At 40.5% G+C, this 13,600-nt stretch overlaps 2 protein-coding genes across 5 annotated transcripts; both read left to right on the forward strand.

Moving 5' to 3' along the window:
- Positions 1–1,876: 1,876 nt before the first annotated feature.
- LOC101738344 (U4/U6.U5 tri-snRNP-associated protein 1) lies at positions 1,877–9,451 on the forward strand. 2 transcript variants are annotated; one of them, XM_012691010.4, is made up of 17 exons: positions 2,206–2,342; positions 2,571–2,622; positions 4,004–4,130; positions 4,355–4,506; positions 5,039–5,171; positions 5,363–5,468; positions 5,604–5,735; positions 5,996–6,109; positions 6,193–6,393; positions 6,499–6,618; positions 6,691–6,778; positions 7,092–7,222; positions 7,437–7,577; positions 7,825–7,918; positions 8,057–8,228; positions 8,573–8,798; positions 9,050–9,451. In XM_012691010.4, exons 3-17 carry the CDS (start codon positions 4,090–4,092, stop codon positions 9,173–9,175), a joined length of 1,977 nt encoding a protein of 658 aa, XP_012546464.1. In that variant the 5' UTR covers positions 2,206–2,342; positions 2,571–2,622; positions 4,004–4,089; the 3' UTR covers positions 9,176–9,451. The 2 variants fall into 2 exon arrangements, with proteins under 2 accessions (XP_004926932.1, XP_012546464.1); XM_004926875.5 differs by lacking the exon at positions 2,571–2,622 and having other exon boundaries at positions 1,877–2,342.
- A 1,236-nt stretch (positions 9,452–10,687) lies between these two features.
- On the forward strand, positions 10,688–13,216 carry LOC101738213 (uncharacterized). 3 transcript variants are annotated; one of them, XM_012690985.4, is made up of 2 exons: positions 10,688–11,011; positions 11,780–13,216. In XM_012690985.4, the coding sequence occupies exons 1-2, from the start codon at positions 10,894–10,896 to the stop codon at positions 13,045–13,047; spliced, it is 1,386 nt and encodes a 461-aa protein (XP_012546439.1). In that variant the 5' UTR covers positions 10,688–10,893; the 3' UTR covers positions 13,048–13,216. The 3 variants fall into 3 exon arrangements, with proteins under 3 accessions (XP_012546439.1, XP_004926931.1, XP_062527582.1); XM_004926874.5 differs by having other exon boundaries at positions 10,711–11,011; positions 11,777–13,216; XM_062671598.1 differs by having other exon boundaries at positions 10,711–11,011; positions 11,960–13,216.
- Positions 13,217–13,600: the final 384 nt, after the last annotated feature.

Raw genomic sequence — 13,600 nt, forward strand, 5'->3', positions numbered from 1 at the left:
TGAATGGCAACTGCATCTTTGAAAAAGTAAGTGTTCAACCAACCAGTAAGTATTCAACAATTGTGCCAAAAAAGCATATGATTTAAGGATTGAATACTAATAGAGCAGTGGTTAGTGATATATAGACTCTGGAACTGTATCCAAGCTAATTTGTTCGCACGTTAAACGTTAAGGTGTAGCTTGTGTTGCTTAACAGACACAGAAACAAAGGAATTTTGTTTTCACTCTCCCGATTTTATCACTTATGATGAAAACTGGATTTTTATTGTTAATCGTAAGTGGTTGCTTAGACCCTGTTTCAGCACATAGACAATGTCCCAAATGAAAGCGTACCCCTAAAAAAGTCATGGTCACAATATACCACAGCTCCTTATCAAATGACACCAGCACTATTAATGTGCACTGTGAGCTGGACATAATGGTGGAGAAGCCCAAGTAGAAGTCGTCGTGGCCTAACGGATAAGACGTCCGATGCATTTGTGTTGAGCGATGCACCGGTGTTCGAATCTCAGGCGGGTACCAATTTTTCTAATGAAATACGTACTCAACAAATGTTCACGATTAACTTCCACGGTGAAGGAATAACATCGTGTAATAAAAAATGAAACTATAATTTGCGTAATTACTGGTGGTAGGACCTCTTGTGAGTCCGTGCGGGTGGGTACCACCACTCTGCCTATTTCTGCCGTGAAGCAGTAATGCGTTTCGGTTTGAAGGGTAGGGGAACTTATTCTCAAGGTTGGTGGCGCATTTACGTTGTGGATGTCTATGGGCTCCAGTAACCACTTAACACCAGGTGGGTTGTGAGCTCGTCCACACATCTAAGCAATAATAAAAAAAAGAAGCTCGCAAATCCCCGGCCAGACTCTGTCAATCGCACGTCCCCGCTGCTCCTCCACGACAACGCTCGACCTCATACGACACAACCGATGGTCTCGAAGCCACAAAGCTGTCTAAAATAGGGTATTGTATTAGGAAAAAGGACTTGTAATCTTCTATATACTAAACCTTCTTAAGTAAACAGGTACCTAATGCTTATAAAAACTGAATTGAGAGATACCTGTATCTCACTAACATTTTCAAGACAAGCTTTCCTAAATACAAGTTCCGAATAATAGCAACAGGACCGTCGGCCTACTGAGCAATTTCATCCGCCACCGCCACATTTACCACCGCCCTGCCCATTTCTGCTGTGAAGCAGATAAGCGTTTCTCATCGTTCATTCATTATACTGTGAACACTGGGAATTAGAACTCATTTTTTACATGGTTCATGTCTATCGGCTCCAGTAACAACTTAATGTAATTAACTTAATTTGGTCGGTAGCTTCACAGGTTTTAAACTCCGAGAAGGCTTAATTCAAGCCTTATACTAAAAATAATTGGAAAAACTAAATTAATGCTACCACAAATTCGGTACCTATTGTATCTATCTGTTTTTGAAATGTTTAGTTTATTACAAATATCTGGTTATTGGCGGGAGCGCGAGGAGTGAAGTTATGTGATTTGTTTAATTTTGTCTATTTAGTGTTTCTTCAGGTTTAAATGCGTAATAACGGTGGTTTATTTACTGTTTAGTATTTGTGAAAATGCACAAATGTAAGAAAATAAAACAAAGCCGCTGGACGTAACTTCTCGGGATCCTCCAAAAAGTCTACTGAAAAAGTCTTAGTAAATGACCACCATTTCACTGAGATTATATTTCATCCCATATCATCTCATCTTATCTCATTTCATTTCATGCCATGTTTCATATTAATCAACTTCATTTCATTTCACTTCTATCATTTTTCTTATAAAACATTAAATAAATTTATAAAAGATCAGGCGGTATGGTATGACATCTTTGCCTTTCCAGTTGAAAAAGTAAAACTACTACTATATATCTGTCAATGCTGTCACTGGCATTTCTTGTTCCAGGTCTGTTTTTTGTTCCCTATGAAACGTGTTTAACTGCATAATAGAAATAGCTTTATAAGTTTGTTCATTTGTAAGACACGAATAGAAATAGGACCACAAATATATCCAGACTATATTTTGCAAAATAAAATGGCGCACTATTTCACTACGTAGTATCTTTAATAATAATTGTCTGTGATTATTGAAACAAACAGAACACTTGTCGAGAATACGATTTTTTAATATTTTATAGTTTTTATTTTGTACCCATAATTTTGTTATAAGAGACTATTTAAGAAACAAGAATGGGTTCAAAAAAGCATAAGAAAGAAGCAAAGAAAAAGAAGCATAAGAGTAGGTCCCGTTCGCCACTCGAAGGTGAAGAACGTGAACGAAAAAGGCATAGGAAACATAAAGATCGCAAGCGAGAGCGCTCCCCTGACGGTCAGTAACAACACTTTCGATAAAGATAACAAACGCCAGCCTTTGATGATGATCTTATGTGCCAAAAAACCACGTTTCAAAACTATGAAATACGGATTCACATCCTAACTTGTATATCCAAATAAAACCGTTTGTTTGATTTAAATAATGAATTGCATAGGTCATCAACAGAACTGGCTGTTATTAATTATGACAAGATAATGGCACACTGTCTGCTCGTTATTTCAGACCCGGTGGCACTGGAGCTCAGCCACCGCGTCCCTCGCTCCGTCATTAAGAGGTAGGTATTTAATAAAACGATGGAAGGTTCCTGATTTGAGTAAAGTTGTTTTTGCTGCAGAAAATAATACAGGAAACAAAATGAACTACAATGTACTAACAATTTATCACCAATAATTATGTTGTAAAGTACCAATATCATACTTCTACGTATAATTATTTATTCTATAGTGCCATAAATCACAAAATGTGTATCAATTCATTCTAAATGAAACTTCCTCTAGAAACAAACAATAAAAGAGCCTGTAAAATAAGACAAACATTTATCGGAAATCTTTGAAAACAATGACAACCACCAGCACATACTTAATATTAACAATAACAACAATTTAAAAAAAAAACCTAGTCTAGCTTTGAAGTATGCTTTTATCACAGCACAGCTAAGATTCAACATCATGTCTTATGTCGCAGTTACACTGTGGCACCTGCGGACTGTAGTAAATCATATCAAATCAGCTAAACTTGTCTGTCCAAATACAACATTACAACTATCAACTGAAATGTAGGAAAATGGCCATTGTACTTTACTACTAATTAAGTTTTGCAAGGACTATTCTTTAAAACAAAAATAAATGATGAACCCAGTGAATGAACATGGTGCCACTAAAAAAACCATTAAAATGTTATATTTTTATTCTCTGTAAGTAGTGTATTTAATTAAAGATTGTGTGACCTGTGAAATCCACATTCTCTTTTACACTGAGTCTGGTTGCAGGCTTTCTTCTTGGTTTGTGGGTTGTTGAAATAGAAATTCACTAAAACAACAAGTAATTATTTTTAGCTAGGAATTGTCCTTATTGTCCTGCAGTATTCATTGGAATAGAATTTTTGATTCTGTTCTGTGCTTAGTACTTCATACTGCAGTTTTATTGTTTATTTTTACTGTCGCTATATCTATGTTTGTTTCTTTTTTCTATTTGTTATGACCAACTCAAATTCACATCCTCTTTACTTCTTAATCAAAAGGTTGCATTAATTTATAAAGGCAAACCAGCCAGCCTACACATCACTAATGTGTTTAAAATCAGCTGAACATTGATTACAGCTACAACATTAGAAGTAAAGTTTTACTTCAACACAGTAGAATTAATACAATATAGTATACACATAGTATAGTATAGTCTACAGATAGTATATATATATATATATATATATTATACACAAAACATAGATAAATAAATAAAAAACATACATACATACATAGATACAAAACAATATAATTAACAGACTTTTATCTGTTTGTATACACTTATATCTGCCACCACGAAATGATTTTTACGCTGAAATAATACAAAACGAATGTTGTTACATTATAATCTGTCCACAATAAGAAATTGAGATTTATAAATTAGGATTAAACACCAGATATCTGTTTGTTACAGTTCAAGAAGTGCCTGTCGACTCGCATCAGCTGAAGGATGACGAGACTAACCATTCTCGAGGAGACAGTGAAGATCGGGATCGCCGCATGCGTGCTTTGCATCGGCCAGAGAAAAATGAATCTGAAGGGTAATAAACTAAACTGAACATTGACTGAAGTGACTACTTCTTGAACTCTTGTACTTATTTATGACCTTGCAATGATTAGTAACATCTTCTTTTCTGTATCTATCTAATCATACACAATTTGATGGGTAACATAAGTATTATTATAATTATAATTCCACTGGGTAGGTTTGTTAGCTTATCTATCTTGAAATTACATTACGAACTATTTTTATTACTTTTTATAGGGACAAGAGTGTTGAGTATGAACGTGAGAAAACCAAGTCTCCAGTACAAACACAGAGTGGTGGAGCACAAGAGAGCTTGTCCATTGAAGAGACCAATCGTCTACGAGCTAAACTTGGACTTAAACCACTTGAAGTCAATGAGAAACCTGCTGGTTTGTAATGTAGTTTTATCGCTTTTGTAATGTTTTTTTTTTATTGTGTTAATATATTGTATTTTATTTAATGTACAGACTATATCACGCATAACGAATTTGATGTGTTATCTTTGCCAACAATAAATAAACAAAATAAAATTCAAATTTTTTGCCATTTTATATGTTTTTAGTCATTATTTTACACAAATTGTTCAGGTTAATATTTTCATAAGATAAATTTAATAGGTATATTATAGCAAAATTACCCACTGCTTACAAACTTTTAAATAGATTGATCTGTATCTGTCTATGTAGTGGAATTAATTACAAGTGTCAAGCCCCAACAAATAAATAATTTCACTTAGGAACTTTAAATTCTTTTTTATTGCGTTGATAAATTAACGTATTATATTAAAGTCATTAACAAATCAACATCAAGGTACATATAGCTTTTATTAATATTGTGTTCACAGTTGTCTTCCGACCGCGATCACTAACTAAAACTTGCTGTTTAAGTGTGAGTTCTACTATGGTTTTAATCCATTCACAGATGATGGTAAATTCAAAGATGACCTTGGCGAGTTCTACCATAAGCCGGCTACTAATATCACTGAACAGAAGAAAACAGAAAAACTCAAAGAGAAAATAAAAGAGCGAAAGGAGAAGAGGAATATTGAAGAGAAGTATGAAATACTATATTTTTGTTCCATTGATTGGCTTGAATTTTTTGATATTATTGTAATAAACGATAAAATATTACATTATATTGAGGAATAAGTACTGTTTGAATAAATGATCATCATAATAAGAACCAAATGAAATAAACTGGAAATTAATAAAAAAAAATTGTAATATAATGCATAATTTCATTTAGATTACAGACTACCCTACTCGGTGAAGGGTCTGACGATGATGACGCGTCGGCCTGGGTGAAGCGCTCCAGAGCAATAGAGACGCAGAAGAAAGAAGCTGCAAAAAGGGTGAGCATACAATAAATGCATTTTTTAGCTGCTGAGAACAAAAATCAAAAATCAATAGTTTTATCAGTTTAGATCCATGACCTAAACACCACAGAGACAACATAAGATATTAATGTGAAGCATGTGTGTACGCAGGCGGCCATGCTGGACGAGATGGACGCGGCGTTCGGCGTGTCCGCCCTGCTGCCCCCCCGCGCGCCCCCCGCGCCCGCCCCCTACCGCGCGCCCAGCCTGCGGGGGCTGCGGGTCGCGCACCAGCTCGATGCGGTACTCACACCTTCCCACCCCCCATATATTAATGGGAATACCAGCAGGCTATTTGATTTTGTGGTCATCCAAAAAATTTAATAAAATGCGAAATAATTTAGTTCTGTACTAATCACAGGTTGGTTTAAACTTTGAGCATTTCAATCACGCGTTGATTATTTTCGTTTCACGATTTCTAATCTCGTGGCGACCACACGTGTTAGTTCTAAATACTACATGAAACAAAAAAATCTGTATTAATAGATCTATAATCTGTACAGTTGGAAGATGAACGTGAAACCATTCTAACGTTGGCTGATAAAGAAATATTAGCTGAAGACCCAGAGGATGTGCTCATCAATGTCAATATTGTTGACAACGAGCGATACAAGAAGGTAAGATAACTGTTTTTACTATTTTACTTACATACATCAGTCAGTGAAAGACCATAATAAATGATATAATGGGTTTTGTTCAGAACGTGGAAGAACGCAAGAAGGCGCGCGCCGGCTACCAGGCTTACGACGAGGAGGCCGAGCTGCAGGCCTCCCTCGGCTTCCGACGCTCCGTCCTCTCCAAGTACGACGAGCAGATCCAGCCCGACCAACTCGATAAGGACAAGGGCTTCGTCATAGGGGACGAAGCCTCTCTCGACGCTCACAGGCGCAGAGAGCTCTTGGTGAGGCCCGCGTCACGTCGCATCACGCCGCGTCACGCCACGCAGCGTCACGTCACGCCGCGTCACGTCACGTGGCGGTGCGTTAACGTAACTGTGTATGTGCAGCTCGCGCAAGGCCCCGCCTCTCGCCGCATGGAGTCGCTTGCGCTGCCGCAGCCGCAGCTCGCAGCCGACTACATGGACCAGCACGAGATCCAAGCCAAGTTCAAGAAGACTAAGAGAAAGGTCAGTGGCCCCGCTCGTCGAGCGTCGCGCCGGCGCGGGCGGACCCGTGTGTACGTGTGTGTTTGTGTGCAGGGCAAGATGCGGACCAAGCCCAAGGACGAGCCCATCGACGCGGACACCTACGACGCCGCCGCCGCGCCACTCGACACCGACGACACAGGTCTGACGCGTCCTCCAGTCTTATATATATGTAGTAGTTTAATCTCACGTTTGCATGATCATCATATTATTTCAGCCCCGTTTCGAATAGTTTGTCGCCGCTGTGTCGGCGCGCCCTGCTCGTCCGCATTTAATGAATTATTAAAGTTCTTATAAAAACTCGATACATAACATACATATTTTTTTATAATTTACATAATTCTGATTATTTCAAACTTTACAACAATCCTGTTCCTTATCGACCTAAAAATGTAAGTAAAAGCGGGCTGTGCCCTAAAAACTAGTTATCAATCGACCTGTCGTCCCCTCCGCAGACGTGCGGGCGGGGGCCGCGGCGCTGGTGGTGGACGAGGAGGAGACGGAGCCCGACACCGAGCTGCACGCCGCGCTGGCCAGGGCGCGCCGCCTCAGGCTCAAGGAGGTGCAAGATGCCGCTGTGCCTAAGGTATCTTATATATTTCATAGATTCAAAGGTTCACTGGTAATAATATAATCGCATTTGAATGTCATTAAAAAAAATATTTATTAGATAAACAACTGTCGATAGTAAAATGTTTGCCGTGAAGGGTCACCTGCTACACCCGCCTGACTCTATTTTTTGTTGTACTGAGTGCCTGATGTCGTAAATAGGTTTAGTTCTAAAACTTGGTTCGGTTCAGGTGGAAGAACTCCTGGAGCGCGTGAAGGAGGAGCAGGTGGAGGCGGGGCCGGAGGGCATGCTGTTCGACGCCACCGCAGAGTTCTGCCGGACCCTCGGGGAAGCCCCGGCGTACTTCGCCAAGCAGAACCCGCACTCGCCGGTGAGTGCTGCCCAAGGGACGCTGCGGACAGCCGGCCGGACGATACATGCGTGGCCGTCATAAGCTTCCCCAATTTTTGTAACTGAAACGCATGACAGTTTCCTGTGCTTCCCCGTGCGGGCTCACGAGACGTCTCCAGCTGAATTTACACGATCTCGTTGTATCGTTTTCTCGTATTACATTTATTTGCTTCAATACAAAAATCATGATCACACATCACAACTTCATTCTAATTGGTGACGCACAGGAACACAACCCGGACATGGACGTGGAGGAGGCGGCCTCCGGGGCCTGGAGCAGGGTGGACGTTGACAGCGAGAAGCCGGCCGACCTTAAAGCGGGTAACTGTCGGCACGTCCAGGCCGACTCTTAATTAGTGCACCTTAAAAAAAATCTTCTGCTCTCGAATAAATTGTGATTTGAAGTAACCTAAATCGCGGGGCAAGAAGCGACCCTTGTTAAATCCATGTCCGGTGCAGGGTCTGGCGCGGGCGCGCTGGCGGGCGAGCCGGCGCTGGGCGCGGGCGTGGCGGGCGCGCTGCGGCTGGCGCTGAGCAAGGGCTACCTGCAGCGCGCGGGGGCCGCGCCGGCGCCGCCCGCCGCGCACTCGCTGGCCGCGCGGCACTACTCCATCGAGGACAAGACCTACACGTAACCGCACTCTATACATCTCTTCTATTACTTTCAACTTAAAAAGGCAAAATTAAATGCGCTTATAGTATTGCCATTTGCAGCAAACACCGTGTGAGCTCACAGTTGTTGCGCTCTGTTAAAGGTCATCGTTGAATTTAAACTATATTTGTCCACAACAGTGTGCTTAGTGCGAGTTTTCTAACGTTAACCCAATTTTATATGTTGGAACAGCACTCCTAACGGCAAACGATCCCATTCCATACAAATACAAGCTAACTTTTACGCTATCCAACTAAAACTAAACTAAACACACTGAAGACTACAAGGTCGTCTCTTAAAATGATGAAGTTGACGCTGCGCAGGGACGACGACAAGCACGGGCGGCGGGAGCGCGGCTACTCGGGGCCGCTCACCGACTTCAGGGAGAAGAGCAACTTCCGCCCGACCGTGAAGTTGGACTACGTGGACGACGACGGGCGTCCCCTCGCGCCCAAGGAGGCCTTCCGCTACCTGTCGCACAAGTTCCACGGGAAGGGTCCCGGCAAGAACAAGCAGGAGAAGCGCATCAAGAAGGCCGTGCAGGAGGGGGTCAGTGCCTCCGACACTCCATTTTATTCTATAGGCAAAGAAATGAAGTTGTCAATAAATAATTTTATGAATTATTTATTACAAAATATCCAAATTTTCGTTCTTAAGCAAAGTAATTTAAAAGCGAAAATGATATTTAAAAAAGAAATAATTTAACGGGAGCTCACCCGCAACACGACGTCAGTCACTTATTTAATTAGTCAGTTCCACGTTCCCTCGTTCACTGTTTGCCTGTGTCTGCTGCGCCACAGCTAATGAAGAAGATGAGCTCGACGGACACTCCGCTGGGCACGCTGCAGATGCTGCAGGACAAGCAGCGGGAGACGCGCTCGCCCTACGTGCTGCTCAGCGGCGCCAAGCGTGACGCGCCACACTAGCACCCCCCCCACATACTTGACGATGCGATGACGATCTAATGTCACATCCAGTTTGATACCGACTTACAAATTGTAATATCAATTCATAATTAAATCAAATAAAAATATAATGTGCTCCTGTTTCTTTGATCCTGAGATTGCGCAATTAGCTATAACAAGTGTCCCGGGCAGGGGACGGGGGGAGACGGAGCCGGGGATCCCCCTGCCTCCGCCCGATAACTGCAAAGAGAAGTGAATTGTACAATTACATTCAAATAAATTGATAAATGTAGTGGATTGTTTGTTGTTTTATTTTGAATATTAGTTGAGTAAACCTCGGAGGTTCAACGTCGACAGATAAATAAGCAATGAATGTATTGAAACGCATCTGCGATGTGAGCTTGTCGAGCTGCACTCTACATTACTCATTACGACTCGCGTTATCCTGAAGAAATCTCAGAAGTCTGAGAAGAAGTTCACCAAGAAATTCTATTCGTCTACATATCGTGTCTGAGATGTCAATTATTTCTTAAGCTCATTTCGCAAAAGTTTATTACAAAGTATTTAATTAAAATTATTACCTAATGACTATAGTTATATATATATATATATGTCTATATTATTGTCCTTGTAGACAGATGAACATACGGCCCACCTGATGGTGAGTGGTTACCGTCGCCCATGGACTTCAGCAATGCCAGGGGCAGAGCCAAACCGCTGCCTACCGCTTAATACTCTCCATAAGCCTCGTTTGAAGAAGGACATGTCATGGTGTCGAGATGTTGAACTACCGTCTAATCAACATAGTGACTGCTTACAATTATCAAAAAGAGTCCATTTTTCATTGCAAGTGACAATACTGTTCAAAACCCCTTTGCTTCTGTGTCTGTTAAGCAACGCAAGGCCCACCTGGACGCTTCCGTCGCGCTGGCGATCGTTCAGTTCGTGCGACTCACACTTATCGAGTTTTGTTACCTTACCAACTTGACACAAATGGACCAATATTGTTCTGATGCCAACGTTCAGAGCTGCGGCTAACTCAGTGGTAGAGTTCCGCCGCCTTCAATTCGTCGTTGTTGACTTTAGTTTTTAGGTGACTACGAAGTTCATTTTTTAGATCAAAATTTCGATGTCGGAAGCGATCTAACCAACAACGAGTCGTGCGTTCGTCTGTAGCGTTCACTCCACACACACACGTCATTACCGGTGTGAGACGAAGAGACGATACTCTTATTTTTATCATATCCATATTGATGACAAAAACACAAATGTAGTGAATATAAACACTACCTAATCAATAAACAAACGACAGAATATGAAAACAGAATTCCATACTATGAAATATAATAAATAAAATTAAAAATTTCAGATTGTATTGGCATCCCTACACAAATTATGTTGCAAATGGCCAGTATTGTAAAACCGCCACTTTATAGGTAAAGACCCATTAAATAAAGTAAGTTGTAAAGAAATCTGTCCTCCAATAAATTGCAGAGTACCTATATCTTTTTTAGGTAATATCCTGCCAGAGGCAAATCAGAGTAGTTGACGCCATAGATAATAACACTTGTTGACGCCCGTCAAAGAATAAAGAAATTACGTATGACACAGTAATTTATTAACATTAAAGAATATAAACATTACGAACACGTGCATCCTTTACATATTGTTTGGAGTATAATACCATTTACCGGCTCCATTGATGTAAAATATTATTATTGGTATATTATTTGGTAGCCATGGAGCATCGTCAAAGCCTGGAAGTGCCTTATCCGACAGATGTAGTGTCCTTCCTGCCCTACGTGTGTGAACAACTACAGACACCGTTCAGGATTCGCGTGCGAACGGCAGTACAAGGTCAGTTCGTATTTATGCTATCGTCGTCCTAATAGTTTGGTATTTCTTGTGAGCGCTTGGAAAGAGGTAGCATATTGGAATCCAACAAAATATGTATTACTTGAATGTCTTTTAATTCCGGTTTAATCGGTACTTGTAACCCATACACAGAGAAGGGAATGTCGCTGACATCTTTTAATCTAGGATCTAAAGTCTCCATTACGTTAGCTCGTAGCTTCGTCAGGTCGAGGTCGCATACCCTTGTGTAATGAATAACAGCCGTACAAACTATTATTGTTGTTTTGGTCTAGTCCTGTTTTTTCTTGATGCGTCATCGGGAAAAGAAATAAAGAAGAAAGAAGGAAACATCATAAAACAAAGCGCAATTATATTTATTTAGTATATTTATTACACTTCATGTATCATTTAAATGGTGAACCTAATGTCTAAGGCATTCTCTATCAGTCAACCTATTCAATAATACAAAAAAAATAAGCAGTAAAATTTCGGTTATTACCATATATTGTGGGGTTCATAGTGCAAAATGTATTTTCTAAATAATTTTTAAAAAACTATCTCGTTATCTTGTTGTAGAAGTACCGTGTTATAAGAAGGTTTTGGGGAATATTTCTTTTCGTGTTTGAGTGGAACCGTGTTGTAAAATATCGTGTTATAGGAGGGTTACGTGTATTATGAACGAAAATCTTAACATAACAAACCCACTTTCGCATTCATAATATTATAGTATCCGATTTTAGTTTTGATCAAAACGAATTATTTCACCAGAAGAGTACATAAGTAAAACTGAAGAAAAATCTAAAAAGATTAGATCAAAAACAACGTTGGTTCAACGAACATCGCGCACCCAACAGTCGCAAGACGTGGACACCGCCTCCGACAGCGCCGCAGCCCGGAACACGTTCTACGAAACAGGTGAAATCGTTATTACTGCTCTGTATGACGTTTCAGATCGACTCGTAGAACTTAAATTTAACCGATGCAGGGAAATACCGCGTCTACTAATGAAAATCATCGGCCTCTGCGTTCCCTATCAACCTTACTTGAGCAAAATTACGATACGATGGTCGCCCATGAGTGGAGTTGCTTTGTACGAAGTTGCGAAATTTTTACCACAGTCTCAAGTCACTGAAATAATACTGGACGATACCTCAGTCCCAGAGAACCACTGGATGCTTTTAGAACATCCTCATCTGAAACATTTGTCTCTTGATCGGTGTAAAATTTCTGACACTGATTGTATCGTGATTGCCAACAAACTGGTCTATCCTCTGGTCGCCTCTAAGATCTTGTCGATATTGTCTATCGCGTCAAATGACATCACAGACGTGGGGGCCAATGCGCTGGGTGAAGCTTTGAGAAGTAATCGCACATTACAACACCTCAACCTTGCCGGTAACGAGATCACTGACATCGGTGCTTCGAACATTCTGTGCAGCCTCTCAGAATTCTATTTAACGACAAATGAACTAAAAACTAAACGGCAACGGCTTCTAGAATACTTGAAGCTTAAAAAAGAAGTTTACGATAAGTGTCTTCTAGAATTAACAGCATCGTCAAAAGAAAAGTCGCATGACGAATTCAGCAGACCTAGTAAAAAAAAGACCACGAGTGCTCAATCAAAGAAAAGTGTAATGTCGGTTAGAGGCGAACCTAGTTCAGCGGATACTATATCCATGAGGGCTGATATGATGACCACCGAACTTATAGGCTCATACAGTGATCCTTACAGTAGCGAGGAGACCAAGGCTCGCGGTGAGTTCGTGTCCTGTGTCGGTAATATGTCACTGTGCTCATTGAATCTTTCGTTCAATAATTTGGGATTCGCGACCGTGAAGAATCTACTTAACGTTTTACAGTATCAGGAGACGCTATGTCAGAAAACTGGACCAGGTCTAATGAGAGTGCTGATTGAGGGAAACAATATCCCCGTGGAATGTGCCGAATACTTGCTGATGGACGAGTTGTTAGAGAGAGCCGTGAGTAAGGCGGTAAAACCGGTGCGGAAAATCGAACGAGGAAAGCCGAAAATAAAATGATGCATAAATATCTACACCCTAATAATTTCTATGGAGTTTTCTGTGTTAGTTATACTGAAATAAATTTTAGATAGATTAAAATGTTTTGGAGGTGTGTTATTTTATGTTTATAACATTGAAACTATTGTATGACAATTTCATAGTAAAACAATTTCATAGTAAACAAGAATCGGTTTTTACTGCATCTTAATATTATGTAAAAACATGTTATTAGGACGTTCTGATTCTTTCGTAATCTAAGCATTTCACCCAACGCATCACCAGTACACGGGAATCCCCTGTCAACTCTGAGCAATCAAGCTCTTCTACCCGATGATAGGTTCTGTGACCACTGGGCTTGTGTAGCGGGGAATTCGAGGAATCGTCACGACTAAAGATCCTGTTCAGGGTAATCGGCCAATTTTGTTAAATGATCATAATGTCAGCGGTCCTTTCGGTTTCAAATCAATCCGATATTTTGAAGGAGGTCACGTTCAATGATCCCGTTACATAGATATACACAAAGCCAGTAAAAACTTGTTTACACGGGGAACTGCTGCGATCTCATCCGGTT

This window comes from Bombyx mori, chromosome 12 (assembly GCF_030269925.1).
Source record: "Bombyx mori chromosome 12, ASM3026992v2".
In the NCBI taxonomy this organism is placed as follows: domain Eukaryota; kingdom Metazoa; phylum Arthropoda; class Insecta; order Lepidoptera; family Bombycidae; genus Bombyx; species Bombyx mori.

What these genes read in the sequence shown, in the direction of transcription:
- LOC101738344 (XM_004926875.5), top strand. Translation starts at nt 2,204, where the DNA reads ATGGGTTCAAAAAAGCATAAGAAAGAAGCAAAGAAAAAGAAGCATAAG. An exon ending in ACAGGCGCAGAGAGCTCTTG is followed by an intron (nt 6,394 to 6,498) that starts GTGAGGCCCGCG and finishes GTGTATGTGCAG; the next exon opens with CTCGCGCAAGGCCCCGCCTC. An exon ending in AGAAGGCCGTGCAGGAGGGG is followed by an intron (nt 8,799 to 9,049) that starts GTCAGTGCCTCC and finishes GCTGCGCCACAG; the next exon opens with CTAATGAAGAAGATGAGCTC.
- LOC101738213 (XM_004926874.5), top strand. Translation starts at nt 10,894, where the DNA reads ATGGAGCATCGTCAAAGCCTGGAAGTGCCTTATCCGACAGATGTAGTG. An exon ending in CGTGCGAACGGCAGTACAAG is followed by an intron (nt 11,012 to 11,776) that starts GTCAGTTCGTAT and finishes TTATTTCACCAG; the next exon opens with AAGAGTACATAAGTAAAACT.